The sequence below is a fragment of the Rhinolophus sinicus genome, chromosome 4, assembly GCF_057876585.1.
Source record: "Rhinolophus sinicus isolate RSI-liver-muscle chromosome 4, RSI-T2T, whole genome shotgun sequence".
NCBI lineage: Eukaryota > Metazoa > Chordata > Mammalia > Chiroptera > Rhinolophidae > Rhinolophus > Rhinolophus sinicus.
The window spans coordinates 25,794,745-25,817,281 of NC_142504.1; the positions used below are offsets into that span (position 1 = coordinate 25,794,745).

The 22,537-nt window shown below is 33.4% G+C and overlaps 1 protein-coding gene and 1 pseudogene across 4 annotated transcripts in view; both read left to right on the forward strand.

The window, feature by feature from the left end:
* VWDE (von Willebrand factor D and EGF domains) overlaps positions 1 to 22,537 on the forward strand; it is an 81,238-nt gene that overhangs the window by 54,805 nt on the left and 3,896 nt on the right. For 2 of the 4 annotated variants that reach the window (XM_088797728.1, XM_088797729.1), the window contains 14 exons: positions 89 to 193; positions 1,767 to 1,881; positions 4,362 to 4,612; positions 6,110 to 6,329; positions 7,656 to 7,793; positions 9,406 to 9,969; positions 11,315 to 11,410; positions 11,491 to 11,586; positions 14,888 to 14,983; positions 15,575 to 15,670; positions 17,247 to 17,342; positions 20,705 to 20,800; positions 20,905 to 21,000; positions 21,765 to 21,860. In XM_088797728.1, coding sequence (XP_088653854.1) covers positions 89 to 193; positions 1,767 to 1,881; positions 4,362 to 4,612; positions 6,110 to 6,329; positions 7,656 to 7,793; positions 9,406 to 9,969; positions 11,315 to 11,410; positions 11,491 to 11,586; positions 14,888 to 14,983; positions 15,575 to 15,670; positions 17,247 to 17,342; positions 20,705 to 20,800; positions 20,905 to 21,000; positions 21,765 to 21,860 — 2,161 coding nt within the window. The remainder of the gene's footprint in view (positions 1 to 88; positions 194 to 1,766; positions 1,882 to 4,361; positions 4,613 to 6,109; positions 6,330 to 7,655; positions 7,794 to 9,405; positions 9,970 to 11,314; positions 11,411 to 11,490; positions 11,587 to 14,887; positions 14,984 to 15,574; positions 15,671 to 17,246; positions 17,343 to 20,704; positions 20,801 to 20,904; positions 21,001 to 21,764; positions 21,861 to 22,537) is intronic. The other 2 variants (XM_088797730.1, XM_074340785.2) reach the window with 2 other exon arrangements.
* LOC109444808 (ER membrane protein complex subunit 3 pseudogene) lies at positions 11,729 to 14,869 on the forward strand (annotated as a pseudogene).

Sequence of the window (22,537 nt, forward strand, 5' to 3'; positions counted from 1 at the left end):
TTTACAAATTAATACTTGTATATTATAATTTCATAGTTTATGAAGCTACATTTAGAACAAATTATCATTATAGAACTACATCTTACAGGTATCTAATGATGGCCATAGGTTCAGTAATCCCAAAATAATGATCATATATGATGGGGCTTGTCAAGTTTGTGGTCTCTACGAAAAGAACTCGTGTACTATAAAGGTATGTATCTTTTCACTTATTTTCACACCAGCATTATAGGAATTTCTGTTTCCCATGCTGTTGGCATATTAATGTAGTTTTTAAACTTTCATATCAGAAATACTAATACAAAAAAGCCTTCCTCAAATTTATACAAGATTAATTGAAATTGTTACTCACTTTGTCCATAATCTTGTTTCAAACGGCAAGGAAGCGGTTTCTACCTTCAACGTTTTGAAGTGGCAGGTTCATTCCTAAAAAAAATCAAAAGAGAAGGTTCAGATTGAATTTTCACTTCTACATACTTTTTTTTTTTTTAAGTAGTAGTAATGATTTTCCAAAAAAGATCTCTTTGTAGTTACCTAATTGTCTCTGTGGCAAGTGACATGCATTTGGGTAGGGTTTGTATAAAGTGTAAGACTAGCACTTTTTCAGGAAGTTTTTTTGTGGCAACTAAATTCATTGAACCATGCTAATACCTAGCACTTGAGGGGTCACAGAACAGCACAATTTGAGCTGAATCCTCACTAGCATATCCTCTTACCTCTCTATATCTGCTCTCCTGGGGTTATCTCCAGCTCTCTTTCACAGGTCAGCTGCTGATTTAACAGATGCCAGGGATCTAATATCACTTGGCTGTTCAAAACTGAGGAGAGTATCACATAATATTTATGTATATGGAAATTAAAAGTATTATTTGTAAATTTTAAATCTTTTTTTCTTGAGATTAGCAATCAGATCCTATCAATAAGAAACGTTTCTGTTTTTGAAAAGTTGTTTGACTTTTATTTTCCCCCAAATATTCCATTTCCACATGTCCTATATTAAATACTCTTAAAATGTTGTTATTCATGACTGTTTTATCCTCTTGGGTTATTTTGTTCTTATGTTTGTGCAACGTTCCAAGTGATGTCAAAAGAGATTTTGTAAAGTGAACTAAGTTTATATATCTTGAACAAAATTTGGTCTTCTTCCCAGATTAAACACAATTGTGACATTTAATATTATTTCTGTGCATGTCAGCATCTCTTTCCACTTTTTGTGTAATGATATCCATTGTCATGTGTGGATAATTTAAGCCATGGATCTGGTCTAGTTTTGCGGTATTTACAGGATATAGTGGACTCCTACAAGAAGGGAGGATAATTATATAAGCTAATGTGATTCTATAATATGTGCTGGGGGAAAAGGTTTATTTCATGTTTTTATGAATAGTAGCACTTACAATATGAGTTTAGCAGTAAAAAAGACAAAAAGAAAAGAGAGGTTTTCTTCCATGTTATTTATAAGTTATAAGTTGTATTCTGCACAGAGATACAACTATATATATTTTTTATTACCTCCATATTGATCTGTTCTATAAGCACTTACACATAAAGGAATGGTTTGTTTTCTAACATGCATTCACGACTAGGAGCTATGAAAAAAATATTTCCTGATCAAAAAAAAATTTAAATATGCTTTCATTGGAATTATCAATATACCTATATGTTGCTATTCTTCTTTTTATAGTTTTTTTTCCCCTAAATACTAATTATAGCTGTATCTTTATTGGTGTTTTCCTTTTATAAAAATTTTTACATTTTTTCATTAGGAAAATATTTGCATTATTGATGGAATCTGCTACATTGAAGGGGATAAAAATCCTACCAGCCCTTGTTTGATTTGTAGACCTAAAATTTCAAAATTTACTTGGTCAATTTTAGAAAGTAAGTTATTCTTTATTAATCCAAATATTTCCTATACAAGATATTTTTAAGTGATTTTAAACGACAAGTTACATAAATCTGTTTAAGATGAACATTATATTTAATTTAGCTTCTCCCTAACTGCACAATTTACTTTGCTGAAAGGAAATATAAGATGAAATGTTTTTATTTTATATCAATGTTTTTATTTAATATAATTTATTTTATGTAATGTTTTTATTTTATACTACCAAAGGGTATGGGATTTTTATTTTAATATTTGATAAGGAAAGCAAATGTGAATTATTTGGAAGAAATGGAATGATTAATTCAACTACACACAATTTGTGCAAGTCAAATAGCTACTAGCAAAATGGCCTCTCAAGCACTACTTATGTACACAAAACATCCATCAGTAAAGGTCGGTAGGTTTAGTGGAAAGAAAACATTACTTTGACATGAAAGGTCTAAATTTTATTCTTAGCCTCACCTCTTTTCAGTTTTGTGACAAGGAATTTAACCATTTAAGTTCCAAAAGTCATGCATTCATCACCTGTGAAATAAGATTATCTGGACTTGATCATCTATAAAGTGCTTTCCAGGCCCACCAGTCTGTGACTCTGTGAGCATAACATTGGGTATGAATAATCTGTGGATACTTTGTTCCACCAAAAAAATACCCCAAATTATAGTCACATACCATATAATTTCTACACTTTCCTAAATACAGCTATTTATGATTCCACATAGGTGTTCCTCATATTCCCTTTCCTTAGTCAAAAGACCAGGCATCATAGAATACAAGATATAATTACTCCGTGGTCCCTTGTAATTTTACCTAAGGGAGTTCTAAGACCTTATATTTATACAATGTTTTGTAATATCACTATATATGTTATTGTATGTGCAAATTTAATTACTGTACTAGACCATCTGTCAGATAATTCATTGCTCAGATAAAATTTTTGTGATATTATGGGAAGACAATGGAAATTAGGGGGAAGAATTTAGTGCAAGAGATAAGGGAAAACACACCGTAACTTCTGAACTGGTGTTTATGTTTTTAATGGCTTTGGTATAACTGATTCATCATAGACTCACAGTGTTCAAAGATATAATGGATCTTGAAATATCATGTGTTCCGAATCCTTTATATTGAGGGTGAGGGAATTAAAATCAGTAAATTGTATATTGATGGAAGCAGAGTGTCTGTGTCCAGTGTAGTGAAATGAGGCTATTCTTTCTTATCTACTAAGCATGTGGGCAATAAAGGGGGACATTTTAAAATATAAGACAATATAAAATGTTTTAAATCCTTTCATGAGCATAAAGGCAACACCTCTTGTCCCCTGAAACAGCCACAATTCCAGTGGGTGAACTCAGCCATTACAAGGACTTCTGAGGAGTAGACGACTGGTAATGACTAAATGACTCCCAATTATTGTAATTGGGGAGGCAGATACAGCAAGGAGAGTCCAGGGAGCCAAATGAATAATCCACTCATGGAAAGGAAGTGAGAAATAGAGAAAGGGAGGTGTACCAAGGGAAAATAAAGCTGAAAAGGGCAGGGGGCAAACAAGGGAGAGTGAAAGATCAGGTGGTGAGACTGTCAACACTAAGTAATTTCAGACAGAAGAGAAGGTGCATCTCATCTGGGCAACACAAGTATATTTTATGTTGTAGTCAAAGTGTTTTCACACTCTCATAGCAAAGCTTAAAGTTTGTATCTGCCAGTTACTTTTACATTTCCTTTTTAAAATTTTTCATTAAATTTATTGGGGTGACATTGGTTAGAAAAATTATATGTTTCAATTGTACAATTCTATAATACATCATCTATGTATTGCATTGTGTGTTCACTACCCAGAGTCAATTCTCCTTCCATCACTTTTACCCTCTTCTACCCCCATGCCCCCTTACTCTCTGGTAACCACCAAACTGTTGTCTGTGTCTGGGAGCTTTTGTTTGTTTGTTTGTCTTCCTTTATGTTGCTTTCAGTTTTATATCCCACATATGAATGAAGTAATATGGTTCTCAACTTTTTTGTCTGACTTATTTTGTTTAGCATAAGAATCTCAAGATCCATGCACATTGTTGCAAATGGCAGTATTTCATCTTTTGTTGTGGCCAAATAATATTCCATTGTGTATATATACCATATCATCTTTATCTAATCATCTGTCAAAGGACACGTGTTTGTTTCCATATCTTGGGTACTGTGAATAATGCTGCAATGAACACAGGGTCACATATATCTTTGTTTTCAGATTTTTTGGGGTAGATATCCATAAGAGGGTTTGCTGGGTTGTATGGTATTTTCCAATGATAAAATTGAATCTTTTCAGAATGTTTTTTTAAAAAAAAAAGCAAAAGCAGGTAATGGAAATTTTAGCGGAATTCAAACTTTATCAAAATGTCTGTCACAATAGGAGCTCTCTGTATTATAGTTTTCCCCTCCCTTTTCTACACAGGTACAAAAATAAATCTTTTCTCTGTTATAGACAACCAATCCCCAAGGATTCAAATACAGCAAGACAAACTACAGACATTTTATGGGGAAAACTTTGTGTACCAGTTCATGGCCTTTGATCCAGAAGGCTCCGACATCCATTTTACCTTGTATTCTGGTCCTGAAGGAGCAAATGTTTCCTCTTCAGGACTTCTTACGTGGAAAACACAGTCACAAACTCCCCAGGAATTCATTCTACACGTTAGTGATGACTGCAATGCTGAAACTAAAATCACAATTGAGGTATTACTTATAATTACATAAATGCCATTCAATTAACAATATTAGTAACTTTATTTTAAATTTAAAATAAAATTTGTATTTTGAATTCATAAAGAGGAACTAAACTGTTAAACATTCCATGGAAAATTAAACTGCCAAAATTTTTACTATTTTTGTAAGAATTTAAAGTCTGAATAGAGAGTCTGAAGTCTAGAGCACAGACCTAAATTCCTAGACCATTTTCTTCTGCACTTAACTATGACAAGGATAGAGAACTCGTTTATTTCCATCTCTGTGAAAGATCTGTGATTAGTCTAAGACACCTGTCAACAAAAGGTCACTGCCATTAATCTAATGCCAACAGGAGTCCCTAATCTTCTGTGCTGCAAAAGGATAAACTTTATTCAGGTAAACAGTTTGTAAACCCAGAATATGCAGCCTCCAGAAGAAAGCAAAAGTGCTCTCTGTGGAGACAAAGGCCTCTTTTGTAAGGAAAATTCCTGCTCTGTCCTGATTGGTCCATTTCTATGCAACTGAGGAATCCAAATTTGCAGTCTGAATGGTCCAAATAGCACTGTCCTGATTGGTCATTGTCATGTATTCTGATTGGTCATTCTGGACCTGCTCTGATTGGTCAGTAAAGATGCAAATGAGGATATAGCTGTGCAGTTCCAATTGGACACAGCAGGTGTCAGTCCATTGGTTGAAAGATGATTCCAGAAAGTCCCTTATAAGGGTCAGCTCAGCCAGCAGGAACCCAGTGCAGAAAGCTGGCAATTCAGCCTATGGCTTTTTCACTGAAATGCGGAATGCACAAGAGGCATCTGTGAGCAATGGCTTTTAGACTCTGGTTCTGAGTTTTAGCCTAATTAACCACAAGGAGCCCTTCTTAGCAGGTTATTCCTTCTCAGGGTAAACATATATATATATTTTTTTCCTTCAAGTGAAGGAATTTTAGATGTTGAATTGTAAAATCAACAATACAAATGTAATATTTGAAATAACTAATTGTGAACTATATTTCTTTTTTAAATTGACTTAATTTTGATTATGTCAGTCATGTACCCTCAACACTGTTTCTTTGTGCCCTATATTCACTTGAAACTTAGGACACACTTTTACACAGAAGTAATGTTATGAAGGACCATTGTGTACTATGTCCTGTCAACCATGGTAATTCAAGTGACTGTTTACTCTCTAGATTGGTGACTAACTGCTTTGCACTGTAAAAGTATTTTATTTTCTAGTTGTTCTGCTTGCATTACAGAAATTGATCATCATGTAACATTTAAAAATGTTATTTCTAGCATTTATATTATGGCTATGCTCTTGAGAGTGGGCATAATTGCCTTATTAAGCTATTTTACATGATATTTTATATTAAATATACATATTTTTGTAAAAATGTGTGATCTAGTCCTACTTGTATGTAAACGTATGCCTATCATGATTTGTGAGACATAAACTGAAGGTGATTTTATTGAAAAATAAAGTACTTATTTTTTGTTTCTTTTTCAGTTGACTGTAACGTCTTGTGATTGTTTGAATGGTGGATCATGTGTGTCTGATATTAAATTTCCTCCAGGAAGTGGAGCATACCTGTGTGTCTGCTTGCCTGGATTCCAGGGCAGTCTTTGTGAAGTGAATGTCACTGAGTGCCAATCGAATCCTTGTGGCCTTGGCAGATGTATTAGTGAACTTCACAGTTACTCCTGTGATTGTCCACCTGAGCTCAAAGGTAGGTTTTGGTTCCTCATGAACAAAATTAGTATATAAACAAATTAGAAAGGAAAGCTCCTTGGAACCTTCATCTATAGATTACACAAGAAATGGGTGGTCCTAAATATTTTCATACACCTTTAAAAATTCTAGTAAAAGTCATCACAAATATATTTGCTATCCACATCCCTTTTTAAATTGTAATTTGCATAAATATATGTGTATATATATATTTATATGTGTAGTCTTACTGTTTTGCCCATTTTCATAATTTTAATAGAAAAACTGTGTATATTGTGTTTTGCAGGTTTCTAAACATTTCTACCTATATTTGGTAGGTAGAAATATATTAAAATGCATTACTATTGAAATACAATACGGGATAATAAAGACATTTGCCATGGGAAATGTAAAAATTATCATTTAAGAGAGGTTTTATTAATTCATTGGCTTAGAAATATCATGGTATAGAGTTAAAATCAAATGAAACATTCACATATTTGTTAACCATTAATTGCCCTAAATTAATTTGCCCTAAAAAAGTTGTCTGATTAATTGCCCTAAAAATATTGCCTGATTCCAGATAAGTATATAACTGACAACCTTCAATTTCCCAATTTAATTTAAATAGATGAAAATGTTAAATAAGAAAACATGCAGTTATTCAGCTTATATTTTCCTTGAAGACATTCTATTTTAACATTACAATAGAACTAAGAGGGATATATAGGTGTTTTCTACAGCATTTTAAAACAACAATTATATCATTTCGGACTATTTTGCTACAGACTACACTGGAAGAATTCAAATGTTGATTGCTTCATGGATTTTACTATCATCTATTAATGACAATGAATTTACTAATTCAAAGAAGTTGTTAAACATTTCAAAGAGCATTGTTTCACCTCAAAAAATTTTATTGAGGAAAGACTGTTCCAGCACACTAAAATTTGCATGGGTTTTCACAGCCAATGCAATAAATGGACTGAATAAGTTGTCCTTAAGCTAAGCAGGCAACCATCTAATAACTTGATTAAAAAAAAAAATCACCGAATTTTTAAGCAAAGTTCAAATTACTACTATAATATGGTAATTTTTTTGCCTTAAAATATTAATGGATTTCTGAAGTCTTATTATTTATAGGGAAAATCTTATGTAATTGATGGGTCTGGTTTAGTGTATAATAAAATGTAAAAACAGTACACTTCTCTTAAGGTATGATAGCTTTTTTGGAGTTAGGAGGACATACGTAAAGAGTAAAGGAAATCAGATAATGAGCTCTTGATTAGACATACATTGTTTTTCAAATTAAATAATTTGAACTCTCAATCTTCATTTCACTTAGGCAAACATTGCCAGGAAGATGTTGATGAGTGTGTATCCAGGCCTTGCTTTCCAGGAGTAGAGTGCCTCAATACTTTTGCTTCTTATCATTGTGGTTCATGTCCAAAAGGATTTTATGGTGATGGAAAACTATGTCATGGTAAAAGTCCCTATTTTCTGCCATACAATGTTTTTTGCTGAATTTAATGACTGTAAATCACTCGTTTCCATTCTCTTTTACTCATGCATTCATTCAGTATGTATGCATTAAGCTAGATGCAGAGAATGTAGAAATATACAAGAGATGTCCTCTGACTTAATATGTTTGATATAATAGCAGGGAATATGACGCTTAATCACATAGTTTGATATGGTGGTCTGTGTCATTTTATAGAAGAGCCTAGAGAGAATAGTAGGAATACTACACAGGGAATCATGTCTCCCTGGAGGGATAATGGAAAGTTTTCAAAAGGAAGTGTCACTACAGCTAAATCTGACGTATCTGATCAAGAGAGAGAAAGATATTCTAGGCAAAGGAAACAGCAAGAGCAAAGGTACAGAGGTGTCACACACACAAACATCACAGCACACCTTGGGCACTGTGAGTAATTATTTAGTATGCCTGAAGTATTGGGGGAAGGGAGCTGCTACAGGAATTGAAGCTTAGATAGGTAGCCAGTGTCGAGACTAATGAGAAACTATCAAAAACAGGATAAGGCTTACATTTGAGAAAGCCTATTTAAGAGCAGTGTGGAAGATGGACCACTTGTAGGTAAAGAACTGTTTAAGTTTGAAGGTGAGAAGAAGAGTTAAGACAATATCACAAATATGTAGGAAAGACGTGAAGCTATTCTGACCTAAGGTGAGGAGATAACAAATGAAAGAGACACTAAAGAAGCAAGTTGATAATACTTGGTCAGTGATTGGGATTAGCATGGTGAGGAAAAGAAAGTTACTAAATTTCAAGTATTTGGTTTAGGTGAAAGTGTGTAGAGTTGGCATTCACATTGTTATGGAAGCCCTACACCCCAGTGTACTCTAAAATTAATTAAATTTTTCAGACCGAAGTATTTTTTTTTAAAGAGTTACTGTATAAAGAAAATAAAATACCCTGGAAAAGAGAAAAAATGATGACCTCCCCTCAAAAAGAAAACACACAAAAATGTTTAATTCGTACTTAAGCAATCAAGGAAAACAGGGATATAAAATCCCACTTGTCACATTGGTAAAATGATTAGAGCCACAGTTCTTCGCCTTTCATACAAAATAACATTTATATAGTTTACCAATTAATTTTCATTTAAGCATTCAGTTTCTGTCTTCCCTTTTCCAGGCAAAATTAGTTGTTCACTCCTCTATGCTCCTATAGCTGTCACTCTTACAGATTTTTAAAATGAATTGATCACATATCTATATTCTTGACAATACTGAGATTCTCAAAGATGGGTCTGTTCTTTCTTTTGCTTTGAGCCTAATGTGTGTTAGGTGGTAATACACATTTGTTGGCTAACTCTAACTCTTATTAAAATTATTAGTGTTCTTTGGTTTTTATACTGTTTAACATTCTTTGTTATCTTGTGTAACCAAATAGATTATATGTTTCTTAAAGGCAGGAAACATGATGAGTCTTCATTATTGAACAGCTCCTAGTATTGTATTATTCGTGTAGTAGATAATCAATGAAGAAATGAATTATTTAACACTAAATACTGTGGGTAGAGCAGTATTGTTATGACTAACATTTCTTTTTTTCTTTTCTTTTGGCTGTTTAGATATAAATTTTCAGTCACCATCAAGAGACCATTCTCCAGTTGGCACAAGCTTTACCCACAGTCCTGCTACTATCAAAAAGTTCTTGGACACAACCTATGACATCTCACACTTCTCACTAAAATCAACTCAAATGATAAATTCAAAGAAGGCTATTTTCCATCAGATATCAGGTTTTAAACATGCGGATCATACTCTCAGTACAAACCTCAGCCTGGGGAAGTTGAAAGTTCCTATGAACAACCGTAGTTCTTTAAGCATTAACCAAAACCATTCCCATGGCGAAGTAAAGGATGTTACCCAGGGCACCAGCAAAACAGAGGCAGGAGGGTATAATTATCAAATTAACAGGTCTGCCCACAGTTACACCCAACATTGGGATGGGTTTGCATCACCAGTTACTAAGGCCATCACTGTTTTGCCAAAAAAGCCTGGATTGACCAAAATATCGACTTGTGCTGAATTGCGTTGCTTTCTTGGTGTTTCCTGTGTGCCAACCACAGATGGTCACTTCCGATGTGGACACTGTCCCTTTGGATATTATGGAGATGGTATCAATTGCAGAGGTAGTATGAAAATTCTTCAGAAGATACAAAGAAAGTTATCTAGTTCACACTGATTATAAAGATATGCTTTTCTATTTATTAGTTTCTTTTTACTCCATTTATTTCACTAATTTCTATTCATTTCATTTATTTAGTGTTTGTCTATTCTCTTCACATTTCAAAAAATCAACATGGGTGTTTCTGAGTTATTTTTTAATAATGTTAATATTAAATAGTATAATGACATAATATATTATAAATATATTTATTATCTACTGTGTTCTAGGGTCTTTGAGAACATTCTGTATCAATTACGTCATATAATTTACAGGGACTCCCACATATTGGTTGTTATTTTTCCCATTATACAGATGAGAAAGCAGAGCCTTAGAGGGCTAACTGACTTTCCTGGCATTAAGCAGCTAAAGAGATGAAGTAAGAATGTGAATGACACTGTGGTCTGGGTTCTTTTCAGCTCACAGTGGACATTTACCACTTTACATTACTAATTCTGGCATATTCAGTTATTTGCATAACCTAGGTTTTCTCTGTAAAACCTCCAGTTCCTGAGAATAAAACAAGTTGGGCATCACTTTAATTTTGAAAAGGTGTTTACTTCTTTTCATAACTATCAGCATTGTTTTCTCTGATGCAAATCAAATTTTTGGCTATGATAAGATAGAAGCTATTTCTTTATTGTTGTTTTGTTTGTGTTTTGATTTGTCTGAGACCAATTTAAGCAATAGAACTGTTGGCATATTCCTTTGTTCTCAGTATTACCTAGAGGAATTCTTTTTTTCTTTTTTTGTAGTCATAATGATAACAATAACCTTCAATACTTACATACAATATAAAACTCATTAACAAATAAAACAAAGTAACCTCATGCATTTCAGTTACATCAGAAGTGTTAAATGCCTAATAGATCAGATAGTTGGAGAAGCTTAAGGAATACAAACCTGTAAGCTTATGATATATTCCTGGCATCTTGCTCTTTGAAATTCTGATTATCCTGCCATTTATCAACATTTACCTGATTAGTGTCTGCAACTTCATTGCCCTCTGAAAAAATACTGTAATCTCATTTATGGTTAGCAACCATTTCCAACAACAGGATTTGCTATGGGAGTAATTACCACACATGGTTGGTTCATCTTACTCTATTAATCATTTCCCTCAGTAATTCTAGTAGTAAAACAAATATAAGGGGGAAAATAATTTTAGGAATAAATGTAGTGGTTGTTGCTTAATAGTAGTATCAAATTTTTCAAGATTCAGAGAATTTTTATTTTTATTATAATTAAGCCTATGGGCAACATGTACATACTGTTTCAACAATTCAGCCTTTTTTCCTTGATTTTTGCAGCCATTTGTAGACACCCATGTGGAAAAGGCAGGGAATGTGTTGCCCCAAACATATGCAAATGTAAACCTGGTTACACTGGTTCTAACTGCCAAACTGGTAGGTATAGCACCCGTTAGTTTGCAAAATTAATTTAATTGATAATTGATATTTCTAACCATGAGCTTTATTTTATACAGCTGTATGTCATCCTGATTGCAAAAACCATGGAAAATGTATTAAGCCTAACATTTGTGAATGTCCCCCAGGATATGGTGGAGCAACCTGTGATGAAGGTGATGATTCAAATTAAAAACCAAATAATAAGGCCAAAATAAAACAGTATTTTCTTTAAAACCTTTTAAAAAGATAACTCAGTTTTACTGTGTATATACTAATACATACTCATTAATGCTGGTGAGGGAGTCAAAATGTTTAATGTTTATTAAAAATAATTTATTTGGGTGTGAGAGGCCCGGAGGCGAACTCGAAGGGGAGCCCACACGCCCCGGGGAACAGAAACCCGCCTACACCTGGCCAGGAGGGGGCGCTTTGTGAAGATGGCGGGCTGAGCGGCTGCTGGACTTCAACATCCACTTCTGGGTGGTCCTGCCCAACATCATCATCACCTTCTCCCTGGGCATGATCCTCCACTACATGTCCATCCTGCTACAGAGCGACAAGAAGCTCACCCGGGAACACGTTTCTGACTGTCAAGTCTTAATTCAAAGCAGAGTCCTCAAGGAAAAACGCAAAATACATTCCCAAACAGTCTTTCTTGACATGAAGATATTAGTTCAACAACCCAGAAAATGGATTTTCAAAACACGAAAAGGAAAGTAGTGCCTCCTTTTCCTATGACTGACCGCACTATGTTCACAGACATGATGAAAGGCAACATCACAAATGTTCTCTCTAGGATTCTTATCAGTGGATAGATTAACATGATATTTTCCGGTTTTGTCACAACCACGGTCCCATTTCCACTGAACCCTCCATTTTAAGCCTATGCTACAGCAAAAAACCACTCATGTTAGATGCATCCTGGGTGAGTTCTGCATCCTGGTACTTCCTCAATGTCTTTGGGCTTCAGAGCATTTGCTTTCTGATTCTGGGCCAAGATAATGCTGCTGGCCAATGGATAATGCAGGAGCAAATGACTGGAGCAGCCATGGCCAGGCCCGGAGACACCAACAAAGTTTTCAGGACAGAGTGGGAAGCTTTGGAGCTGACAGATCACCAGGGGCACTAGATGACATTGAAGAGGAGCTTGTGACCAAAGAACTCCACTTACAACGCATGTTCTAGAAGGAATTGAAGACTTCTATTTTTTGAACACCAAACAGAGATTAGCTGTATCAGGAACTGGGAGTAGTGCTTAACCTTTTGTTTCAAGCAGGAGACTCTCAGAATAAAAAGAAGGATGCATGAGCTGGTGGGTGAGCAGCAAGGATCATTCTTGTCTGAACTGATTCCCCTTTATGTCTGAAACTATAGGAAATATGAGGAGTGTGCGCTGGGTGACTTACTCACTCATAAACAGCTATTTTTAAAATGTTTTACATTTTCCATCTGGTGACTCTGGTAATGAGAGTCAGAGAAAGGGGTGAAAACTCAAGCTAGTGATAATGTATATAACTTAGCAAAAACACAATCTTTGGAAAAGGCATTGTCAATTATACCTAATTATTATTTGCAGTCAACCTGACTTCTAACCACGATAGACTCCTGTTTTCTTGGGATCCAAACATCCTGTATTTCACCTTTAATTTTTTGTTAGTATTTTCTAACTTTTTTTACACAAATAATACATTTTCATTACTGAAAATTTAGGAACTATGGATGAATAAGGTGAAGCTGCCTATGTTGTTCACTTTGAGCCTACAGACATAAAGAGCAAATGTGTCAACACCTTATTCAAATAAACCCTTTTCAGAGTGAAAACTCAGGACCAGCACAGACTTTGCAAAGCTTCTCTAGCTCATAATACGGTCCAGCAATAATCGGTGACCATGAGACACTGCTGGATTCTCAAGTGCTTTTGAGATCATCAGAGACAGGTTAAATGTGAAGTCTTGACCTGGAGTTCAGAAAATATCAAGTCTACTGACAAATCAATGGTGCTATACTGTATTTGTCTACTCAGTTGAATGAAAGACCGCATTTCCCAGTTATTCTGCATAAGAAAGAGTTTACGTATCACTATAATCAGGGAGAGAGGGTGATTGCTGGCAGACACATAGTTAAGGGTTGCACACAAATAATTCTGTCTGGATTAACTCCCAGGGAAGTGTCAAGGTGCCATTTCTGTACCAAGAAATAATTTGTAATTCACATGTTGAACACTGTATTCAAGAAAAAAACAACAACTCTTGACTTTATAAATTAAACCATCTTGTTTCTTCTTAAAATAATAATTTATTTGAAGATTTAAAAACTTAAATTTCTAAAGTCAGAGATCCAAAGAGCAATCACTTATTTGTCCTTGGTAAAATTATCTTCAGAAATAATTTTTTGAGATTTAGTTATAAAGTTCCATATCCCTACAAATATTTTAGCTTCAAGAAAAGGATGCCTGATTATTGAATGGCTTGTCAAACATGGTTCCAAAAAACTGTGAAATGCCAAATAAATAGATTTCATGTAGTAAGAAGAAACCTAAAAAATGATTTTTTAAAAAATTAGTTTCAGGTGTACAGAACAATATAATAGTTAGACATTTTATCCCTCACAAAGTGGTAACCCTCTCTCCCAATCTGTTACCCTTCTGACATTTTATATAGCGGTTGCAATTCCATTGACACTATTCCCTATGCTGTATTCCGTATCCCTTGACTACATATTTATTAAATTATAGTTGACATTCAATATTATTCAGCTTAGTGTACACCTACACCATCCTTGTAGTGGTCTCCCTAATAAGACAAGTGCCCATCTGACACCCTACAAAATCTGTACAACATTATTGATTATATGCCCCTCCCCCAAAAAAGAGATTTTTAAAAACATATCTATAGCCATATAATTGTATTGTTTCGATTGAACTCTTAAGTGGAGCGTTTATAAAATGGTATTACTAAAATGGATAAAATTTTTTAAAAAAATTGTTATTTTTAAAATAATATTTTTAAAGAATACATGTTGGGTGATGTCAATATAATTATTAATAAACTGAGACACAGTAAATGTTTTTATGACAAGGTATAAATGAACAAATTAAAGTAAATCTAGAGTGAACTAACAGAAACATTCAATATCAATAGCATATGAAAATAATTATGCAAATACAGAAGTGTTTTATTTGTAGGGCAGGCATGCATAAATCTAAGTCTCACTTTTCAGAAGAAACCCATGATCATATATTTCCATCCAGTTAACTACACATTTTATAAACCACAATATGCTGATGATTTGTGGGTGTTTGGAGAGTGTGAACTCGTAGTCAATCCCACAGAATTAAATTTCATAGTGAAAGAGAACTGAGCTTATTATAATTTGCTCTTATGAGAAACTTTTATAGTACCTGTGCTTCATAAACAGAAACTGACATTTTTTTGAAACTAAAAGCTGACTTAATAACATAATCTGTGTCTGCAGAACACTGTAACCCACCTTGTCAACATGGTGGCACCTGCCAGGCTGGAAATCGCTGTACTTGTCCATATGGTTTTGTGGGACCAAGGTGTGAAACAAGTAAGCAAAGCTCTCTTGCAGTCTAATATAATGAAATTGCTCCTCTGAATAGCCGATGGCTTTGATGCTAAATGATATAAGCACAAACCCTAAGTAAAAAATATACATTTATGATTTATTATGAAAATTACCATTCTACATACCACTGAGAGTAACGTACTAGGTGCCAATACTAAGATAAAGAAGTTTGTTCTTAGAAGTAACTCTCTTATTGACCCTATCTATGATCATTTCTTTGAGACAACAAGAATTCAAATTTGTTGAATTATGTATGAATTTATCTTATTTATGTCTGTGATTACTTTCATCAGTAACCAATAATTTTCCCAAATGGCCATCTCTTATTTACCATTAAGCTCAATGGTTTTCTACATTCCCCATCTCTAGTAGCAAAAATAATAGTATTAATAATTACAGAATGTGAGAATTGGAGACCATTTAAAGCCAAAGGATAAATTATTTTTATCTTTCTTTCTGATTTTGTTAATTAGAGGTTGTGATTGGCAGTTATAAGCTACCTAGGTAATAGCCAATAATATGACCAATTCCAAGCCTAATTTATCTTTCTTTATTTTTATTCTATGATCTCAGTGGTTTGTAACAGGCACTGTGAAAATGGAGGTGAATGTCTCACTCCAGATGTTTGCCAGTGCAAGTCTGGCTGGTATGGACCCACCTGTGGTACAGGTAAAATCAGAAATATTTTCAATAAATTTGTCAGTTAAAAGAAATTTAAAATGAGCCTGTGTCCTAAAGAGTTGCACCCAAACACATAAAACTAATCTGACAAGATTGTTATGGTTTTTATTTCATACAAATTGTTAAAAACCTATCTTTCATCTTCATTCTTTTTCTTCTTGTATTAGACTCTAGAGTGTATTTCAGGTTTACTGTGATCCAACCCGACCAATACATTTTTTTTCTTTTATATTTTCCTCATCCAATTGCCTTACGATGGAGAGAAACATCTGTGCTGCATCTTCTAGAGCTCTTTCAATTTTTTTTAAAAAAATTATAACACAGATATTCTATTTTTATTAAACATTCAAGCAATTCTGAGTTAAGTGGACTCATCATGTTATTCCATTTATTTAACACAGTATCAGGCTTACTTCTTTGGCAGCAGTTTGCAATTATCTATCTTTAACATAATCCATTGTGATCTAATGACTTTTTTCAACGTAGATTTAATTCAATGTTTGTAGCTTGCCAACACATGTGAAGCATGATGCAAAGGGAAACAAAGATCTATTTGATTTTGACCAGAGTTTAAGTAACATATCATTAATGAAGGAGGCACAGGATACAATTACAAAAAATACTATGATACAAGTTGGGTTATAATAAGTAATGTAATTAATGTACAGTTCCTTGGGGGCAGAGAAGAATAAAATTAATTTTGGCAAGTGCAGTTTAGAAGGAAAAATATTTGAAGTAGACCTTGGAGAATGGGTAAAACCTGGGCTGGAAAATGGAAAAGGGTTTCGCTTGTATGTGGGATATAAAACAAAAAGCAACAAATGAACAAACAACACAAACAGATAAATAAATTCATAGATACAGACAATATAATGGTGGTTACAAGAGCGGAAGAGGGTTAGGGAAGAGGTTGAGGAGGTAAAAGGGGTCAAATATATGGTGATGGAAGGAGACTAGACTCTGGGTGGTGAACACACAATGGAGTATACACATGTTGTATTATATAGTTTTATACCTGAAATTTATATAGTGTTATTAACCAATGTTACCCCAATGAATTTAATTTTTTTTAAAAAGGAGAAAAAATTAAAATGGAATTGGGGGTGCCTTTCAAATTGGAACAGAGATAAAGAAGCCAAAACGAGGAATATTTTTGAGTGTGCTAGGACTCGAGTGCACCGTTCCTTTTTGAATTAAAAAGGAGACTTAAAGAGGTACACATGGCCACATGAGCAGCTTACAGACCATCCTGTTTGTGCTGTTGAATTGTCTTCTCCGAACTTCCAGTCATTTGTTCAGCTAATTGAGGGCATTCTGAATTCAAATCTCAGCCTCCACATTCTTAGCTTGGTATTATTTGTAAGCTTAATGAACAGACTTTCAAAGCGATTACCCAGTTATTTCTTTTCTCTTATGTTTGGCAAAGTCTAATTAATTATAGGTTATGGGTTTTACTTGCAGTAAAAATAAAATATTTCATTATGCACCATTTGTACTTATGTGCAGCTTTCATTTTTTAAATAATAAAATTTTTATGGTCTCTCTCCCTCCTGCTGTTCATTAGCTTTATGTGACCCTGTTTGTCTCAATGGTGGTTCCTGTAATAAGCCAAACACTTGCCTCTGTCCAAATGGATTCTTTGGTGCACAGTGTCAGAATGGTAATTATTCTTTCTTTATAAATAAAAAAGCAAAGGGAAAGTTAGACATAAACAGAGCTCTGAATAAATACAAAGAGACAAGTTCCAAAGGGGAAGATGTTATTTTTTCTTCTTCTACCATTTCTTGTGATGTTGCAGGTTTAGCCACCAAAGATCAGTTCATAAAAACATATCAGAGTTATTATGAAAAATGGTTACATTTATTAAACATATAGGCTTACAACCTTGGCAGTTGTCTGTGTAGTTTTGTAGGGCCAAGGTATGAAATAAATAAGCAAGGTTCCCTTACAGTCTGTTATAATGAAATGGTGCCATATTTGCTGCCTTCACAGCAAAAATATTTTATTTGTGGTCAATCTAATGTCCATTATTATCTCATGATCTCTCTTCACTTTAGTTTCATTAAACATTTATGAAGAGCCAGCTGTGCACAAGACTAGGCAAAGTGGTAAGGGAGCATAAAGATGCATCATTTTCCCCTTCATGACCTGTTATTTTAACACTTTCCCTCATATAGTTAATGCTACATATTTTTCACAATAATGGGGGTGGCCTGAGGCAGTCAGTGTCGGCATGATTTAATGTCAATAAACAAAATTTAAAATGTATTTTCTGTATCTTTATATTTTTGAGTTTATGCAAAATATAGGTTAGATTTTTAGTAAAAGCATGTCAGAACATGTCATGATTTAATTCCTAAAATCTATACTCTCCTTGCCAGATTATACTTTAATTGGATTCCGTTATTTTATTTGGAGGTTGGCTAGGAGTCTTAAGTTGTAACTGAGGCAGAAAAACACACACAAAAAAACATCATTCTAATACTAGATATGTGAGCATAGGAAATGAATTCCTCTAATTCAGATTTCCTTTAAGGAACCAGTTTGCAAAATGGAAGGAAGTAAAGACAAAGTCAAGGTGAATCTTGAAAACTAAGAGACTATGTTGAAACACACTTTTATGAATTATAGGTATAGTGTTGAGTGGAGAATGTAAGAAGGGGAATGAAAAACTTACATCTCTCATACTACTTTCAATAGATGTAAGATAATAGTTAGAAAAGTTCTCTTTTAAAATTTATATGTATACCTGGGAAAGGAAGGAATTCTCTAAATTATCACGTTGAACTAAAAATTATCTGTTGAACATGTCATGTTAGCAGGTTTTGAAATTAGCTAGTCTCTACAACTTCATAGCTGGCATAGATTTTGGAAATTTACTTCAAGTTTAAGGCCTCAGAAATCTTGGTTTTCAAGTTTGAACCAAACAGTTGCTCTGAGGTACAAGTGAGACACACAGGTAGGTGACCATCTTCACAGATAATCAGCACATGGCTAGCTACCATTATGTAATGTTATTGTCATTAAGACATGTTACAGAATATGCAAAAGAAATAAAACATGGTCATTATTCTTATTAGATCACATGCCCTCGTGAAACTCACGTGAGCCCAAATAGTGGAAAGGGAAAGTGGTAGGTACACACATCGAAAGCCATTGAATACAATTAGGCAGACTATGGTTAAAAGTAAATTATGAGGAGCACATACTGTTCGTTCTGTAAAATTTCAAAAAAGGAAGTTAGAAATGGGTGATGAACACACAATGGGATTTATAGATGATGTAATACAGAATTGTACACCTGAAATCTATGTAATTTTACTAACAATTGTTACCCCAATAAATTTAATAAAATTTAAAAAAAAAGAAAGAAATTGAGCTAGAAACATCATGAAGGAGTTAAACTACATTATTAATAAATAAAGCTTAAATGCGTGGCTGGAGAGATGATTCAATACATCTTCCAACACTCTTCTAACTATCCCTTGAATGCCATGAGCCCATTCCACATGGAAGGTGAGGCTTGATTACTTGGCTCAGTTTGGAGTTTGGTGGAAGATTCATTTGAAGCCTAGAGAGTTTCTTAAATACATACGTGATGGTAGATTTTCTCCTAAACGTTCTTTTCCTAAAATGGGATTAGGGTGGGCATGACTAAACCTAAGTTTTATGCCATCTTTATATATTTTATTACACATATTTTTTGTATAAATGTAGTATTTATCTTTATACTCAAGTTTTGTGGAATGGATGAGTATTGAATATACCAAGTTCATCCATCATAACTAGGTCTTCTGTTCCTTTTATTTATTTTTAGTTTTAAATTTCTAACCATAGGTATTTTCTATGTTTTTTACAATGAAAATAATACATTTTTATTAATAAATAGAATTAATCTTAAATTGTATAAAGATCAAGAAGGAGAAAATGTAAGAGCATTTCTCCATAATAAAAAATAGCAATAAAAATGCCAGAGAGAGTAGACTCAAGCGTTAAACCAGCAAAGACTCAGCCTAAAGTAGTGGAAATTATCCATATGCCCAAATCATTCAGTAATATTTTTTTTTTTACACAAGTGCTACATTGTTCTCATTTATAAATCCATTTGAAATCAGTTGAATTTTTTTACAGTGTTTGAAAATAAAGAAAGCAGCTTTAATAAATATTAAAGGTGTATTTAATTCAAACGGGAGTCAGTCTACAATGGCACTATTACCAAAACCAGTTAATTTGACATTCACTTTTAAAACACAAACTAAAACCCACTTATTTGTCATTTCAGGAAAATTGAATTTAAAAATTGCCTATGTATTATTAATTTTAAAGTAACTGCATTTAATTGTCATATTTGGGAGAAGCAGGAAACAATAATAATCCTCCCATAAAAGATGATAAATACTAGTTTCTGCTCTTCTTGGAACAAAATCATATATATATAGCAGATACTATAGCATATTCAAGGTCATTCAATAAATATTTCTAACAAAAAGAAAGATTTATTGTTAAAAATATTTTTACAAAGCAGTCACAAAATGTCACATATAAAGCTCTGCTTTTATGAGCTCAGTAGGTATTCAAATGTTAAAAATACTTTCTAAATATTATGTGACATATTGTTCTGATTTTTCTAATTTTCACAGGAACAAATAAATTCTTATTTTGAGCGAGGTGTTGACTTACTTTATTGGTTTTGACCAGATAATTACACTCTTTACTTCAAAGTATGGGGAAACATAAGAAAAGGTTTATAATAAGTGCACTATAATGCCCAACACTCCATTTGTTACAAACATGTCGCCAATACATTTCAAATTGTGATAACCTACTAGCAGCTTATAGCTGTAAGCATTGTATTTTATGATTTAGAGAGGACAGTTTCAATGACTTGCAGTTGTGATCTTTTATTTTAATAGCACATCTCTCTGCCTTGTGTCCCTGTAGATAACAAGAACATGATGCAATATGTAATATATAATAACTGCATGTGTAATATTCACAGATTGCTGCCATGTATTCTTTCAGCTATCTGTCACCCTCCCTGTAAAAATGGTGGTCACTGCATAAGAAGTAATGTGTGTGCCTGTCGTGAAGGATATACTGGTAGGAGATGCCAAAAATGTAAGACAACACTATACGTATTTGCCAACTACAGGTAAAGCAAATACATTAAATAGCAAAATGATTGCCATTTAAGAGCTGATATTTCATCCTTTTACCTTAAGGTATCTGTGATCCCGTGTGCATGAATGGCGGAAAATGTGTAGGACCCAACATTTGCTCTTGTCCTTCTGGTTGGAGAGGGAAACAATGCAACACACGTAAGTGGAATACTCTTAAGAAACTAAAGCTCACATTATCTTGAGAACATAAGTCAGAATTTAAGACAAGTAGCATTTTCCTTGTTTTTTATTTGTTGATTTCTATTTTTGCTTATTTGTTTCTATTTTAGGAGATGCATTTTTGAAATAGAAAGAGTGAAATGCCAAGTCCTTTCCACCTATTCTTTCAAGTTAGCAGAGGAAGAGGGTATACTGTATTTTCCAGACTGTCCACTACAATTGCCAGGATAAATGACAAGTCTTTAAATCCTGGTCTTCTATTCTTAAGCAGGAGTCAGGGGAAGTTTGAAAAAAATTACTGATTCCACGGCCCCATCTCAGACCAGCCAATTCAGAACCTCCAAAGGTGGCGTGCCCCTGCTTTAAAATCTGGCTAACTTTTGGAATGCTTAGCTAACCTCATTCAAATGTTTCATTTTTTTCCCCTTTTCATAAATTATTAATTAAAATTAGCAGCTATTATACTAGTCAAAGTGAAAAATGAGAAGCCACATAAATGTTTTAACAATTGGTGCAAAGTTAAATCACAGTGATTTCTATCAATGGAACATTATACAAACATTGAAATTATGTTTTTCAAGCATAAATAGTGACATTGGAAATGTTCTCGATAAAATTTTAAGGGAAAAGATGCTTCAATCACTAATTTTTAACTTTCTCTTTTTTAATGAAAATTTTTATGGTTTATGATAGGATTTGACTAGCAAATTATATTTTCAACTTGTTTATATTTCTATTTGCAGCTATCTGCTTTCAGAAATGTAAAAATGGTGGTGAATGTATTGCTCCTGGTACATGTCATTGTCCTACCACATGGGAAGGAATGCAGTGTCAAATACGTAAGCCTACAGAATTTGTTTTCTACTATGTGTTCTAAACCCAAATCTGTTATAATTATTAAAGGAAGTGTAGCATTAGGAGAAATCCACATGAAAAAAAATTTCAGCATGTTGATCCATGAAAAAAATGATTTTAGAAATACAAGGAAATCTCATCCATTTTTATACCCATTTAAGAGAAAAGAACATATGGTGTAATATATTAATATTTTGTGGGACATAGATAGTTCCAAATTATGGTCTATGAATTGCCGGCAAAGTTCTCTTAGGTAGGCTGAAGAAGGTTTTAACATATAGTTTAAATATTTTTTTCATATTATAATATAAATACATATTTATCATGGAAATCATAGAAAATAGGATAAAGTTTTTAAAAATTAATCACTCCAAATTCCACCACCTAGAACTAATTTGTGCTGTTATGATTTTAGTATTTTAATATATTTCCATTTATTATAGTTTTACTCATAAATTTTTACATAGATGAGATCTCAGGATATAGAGGAAAATCAAATTTTATGCGATTTTTAAATTTACGAAAACTTGAAATAGCATGCTACAATACTGAGGAAGATTAACTTAATGGGAAAACTGGAAATCCCCTCAAAATATTTTCAAATGATCAATAATTACATAATTTCAAAACTGGTGAACGAAGTGTATTGACTGAAATTACA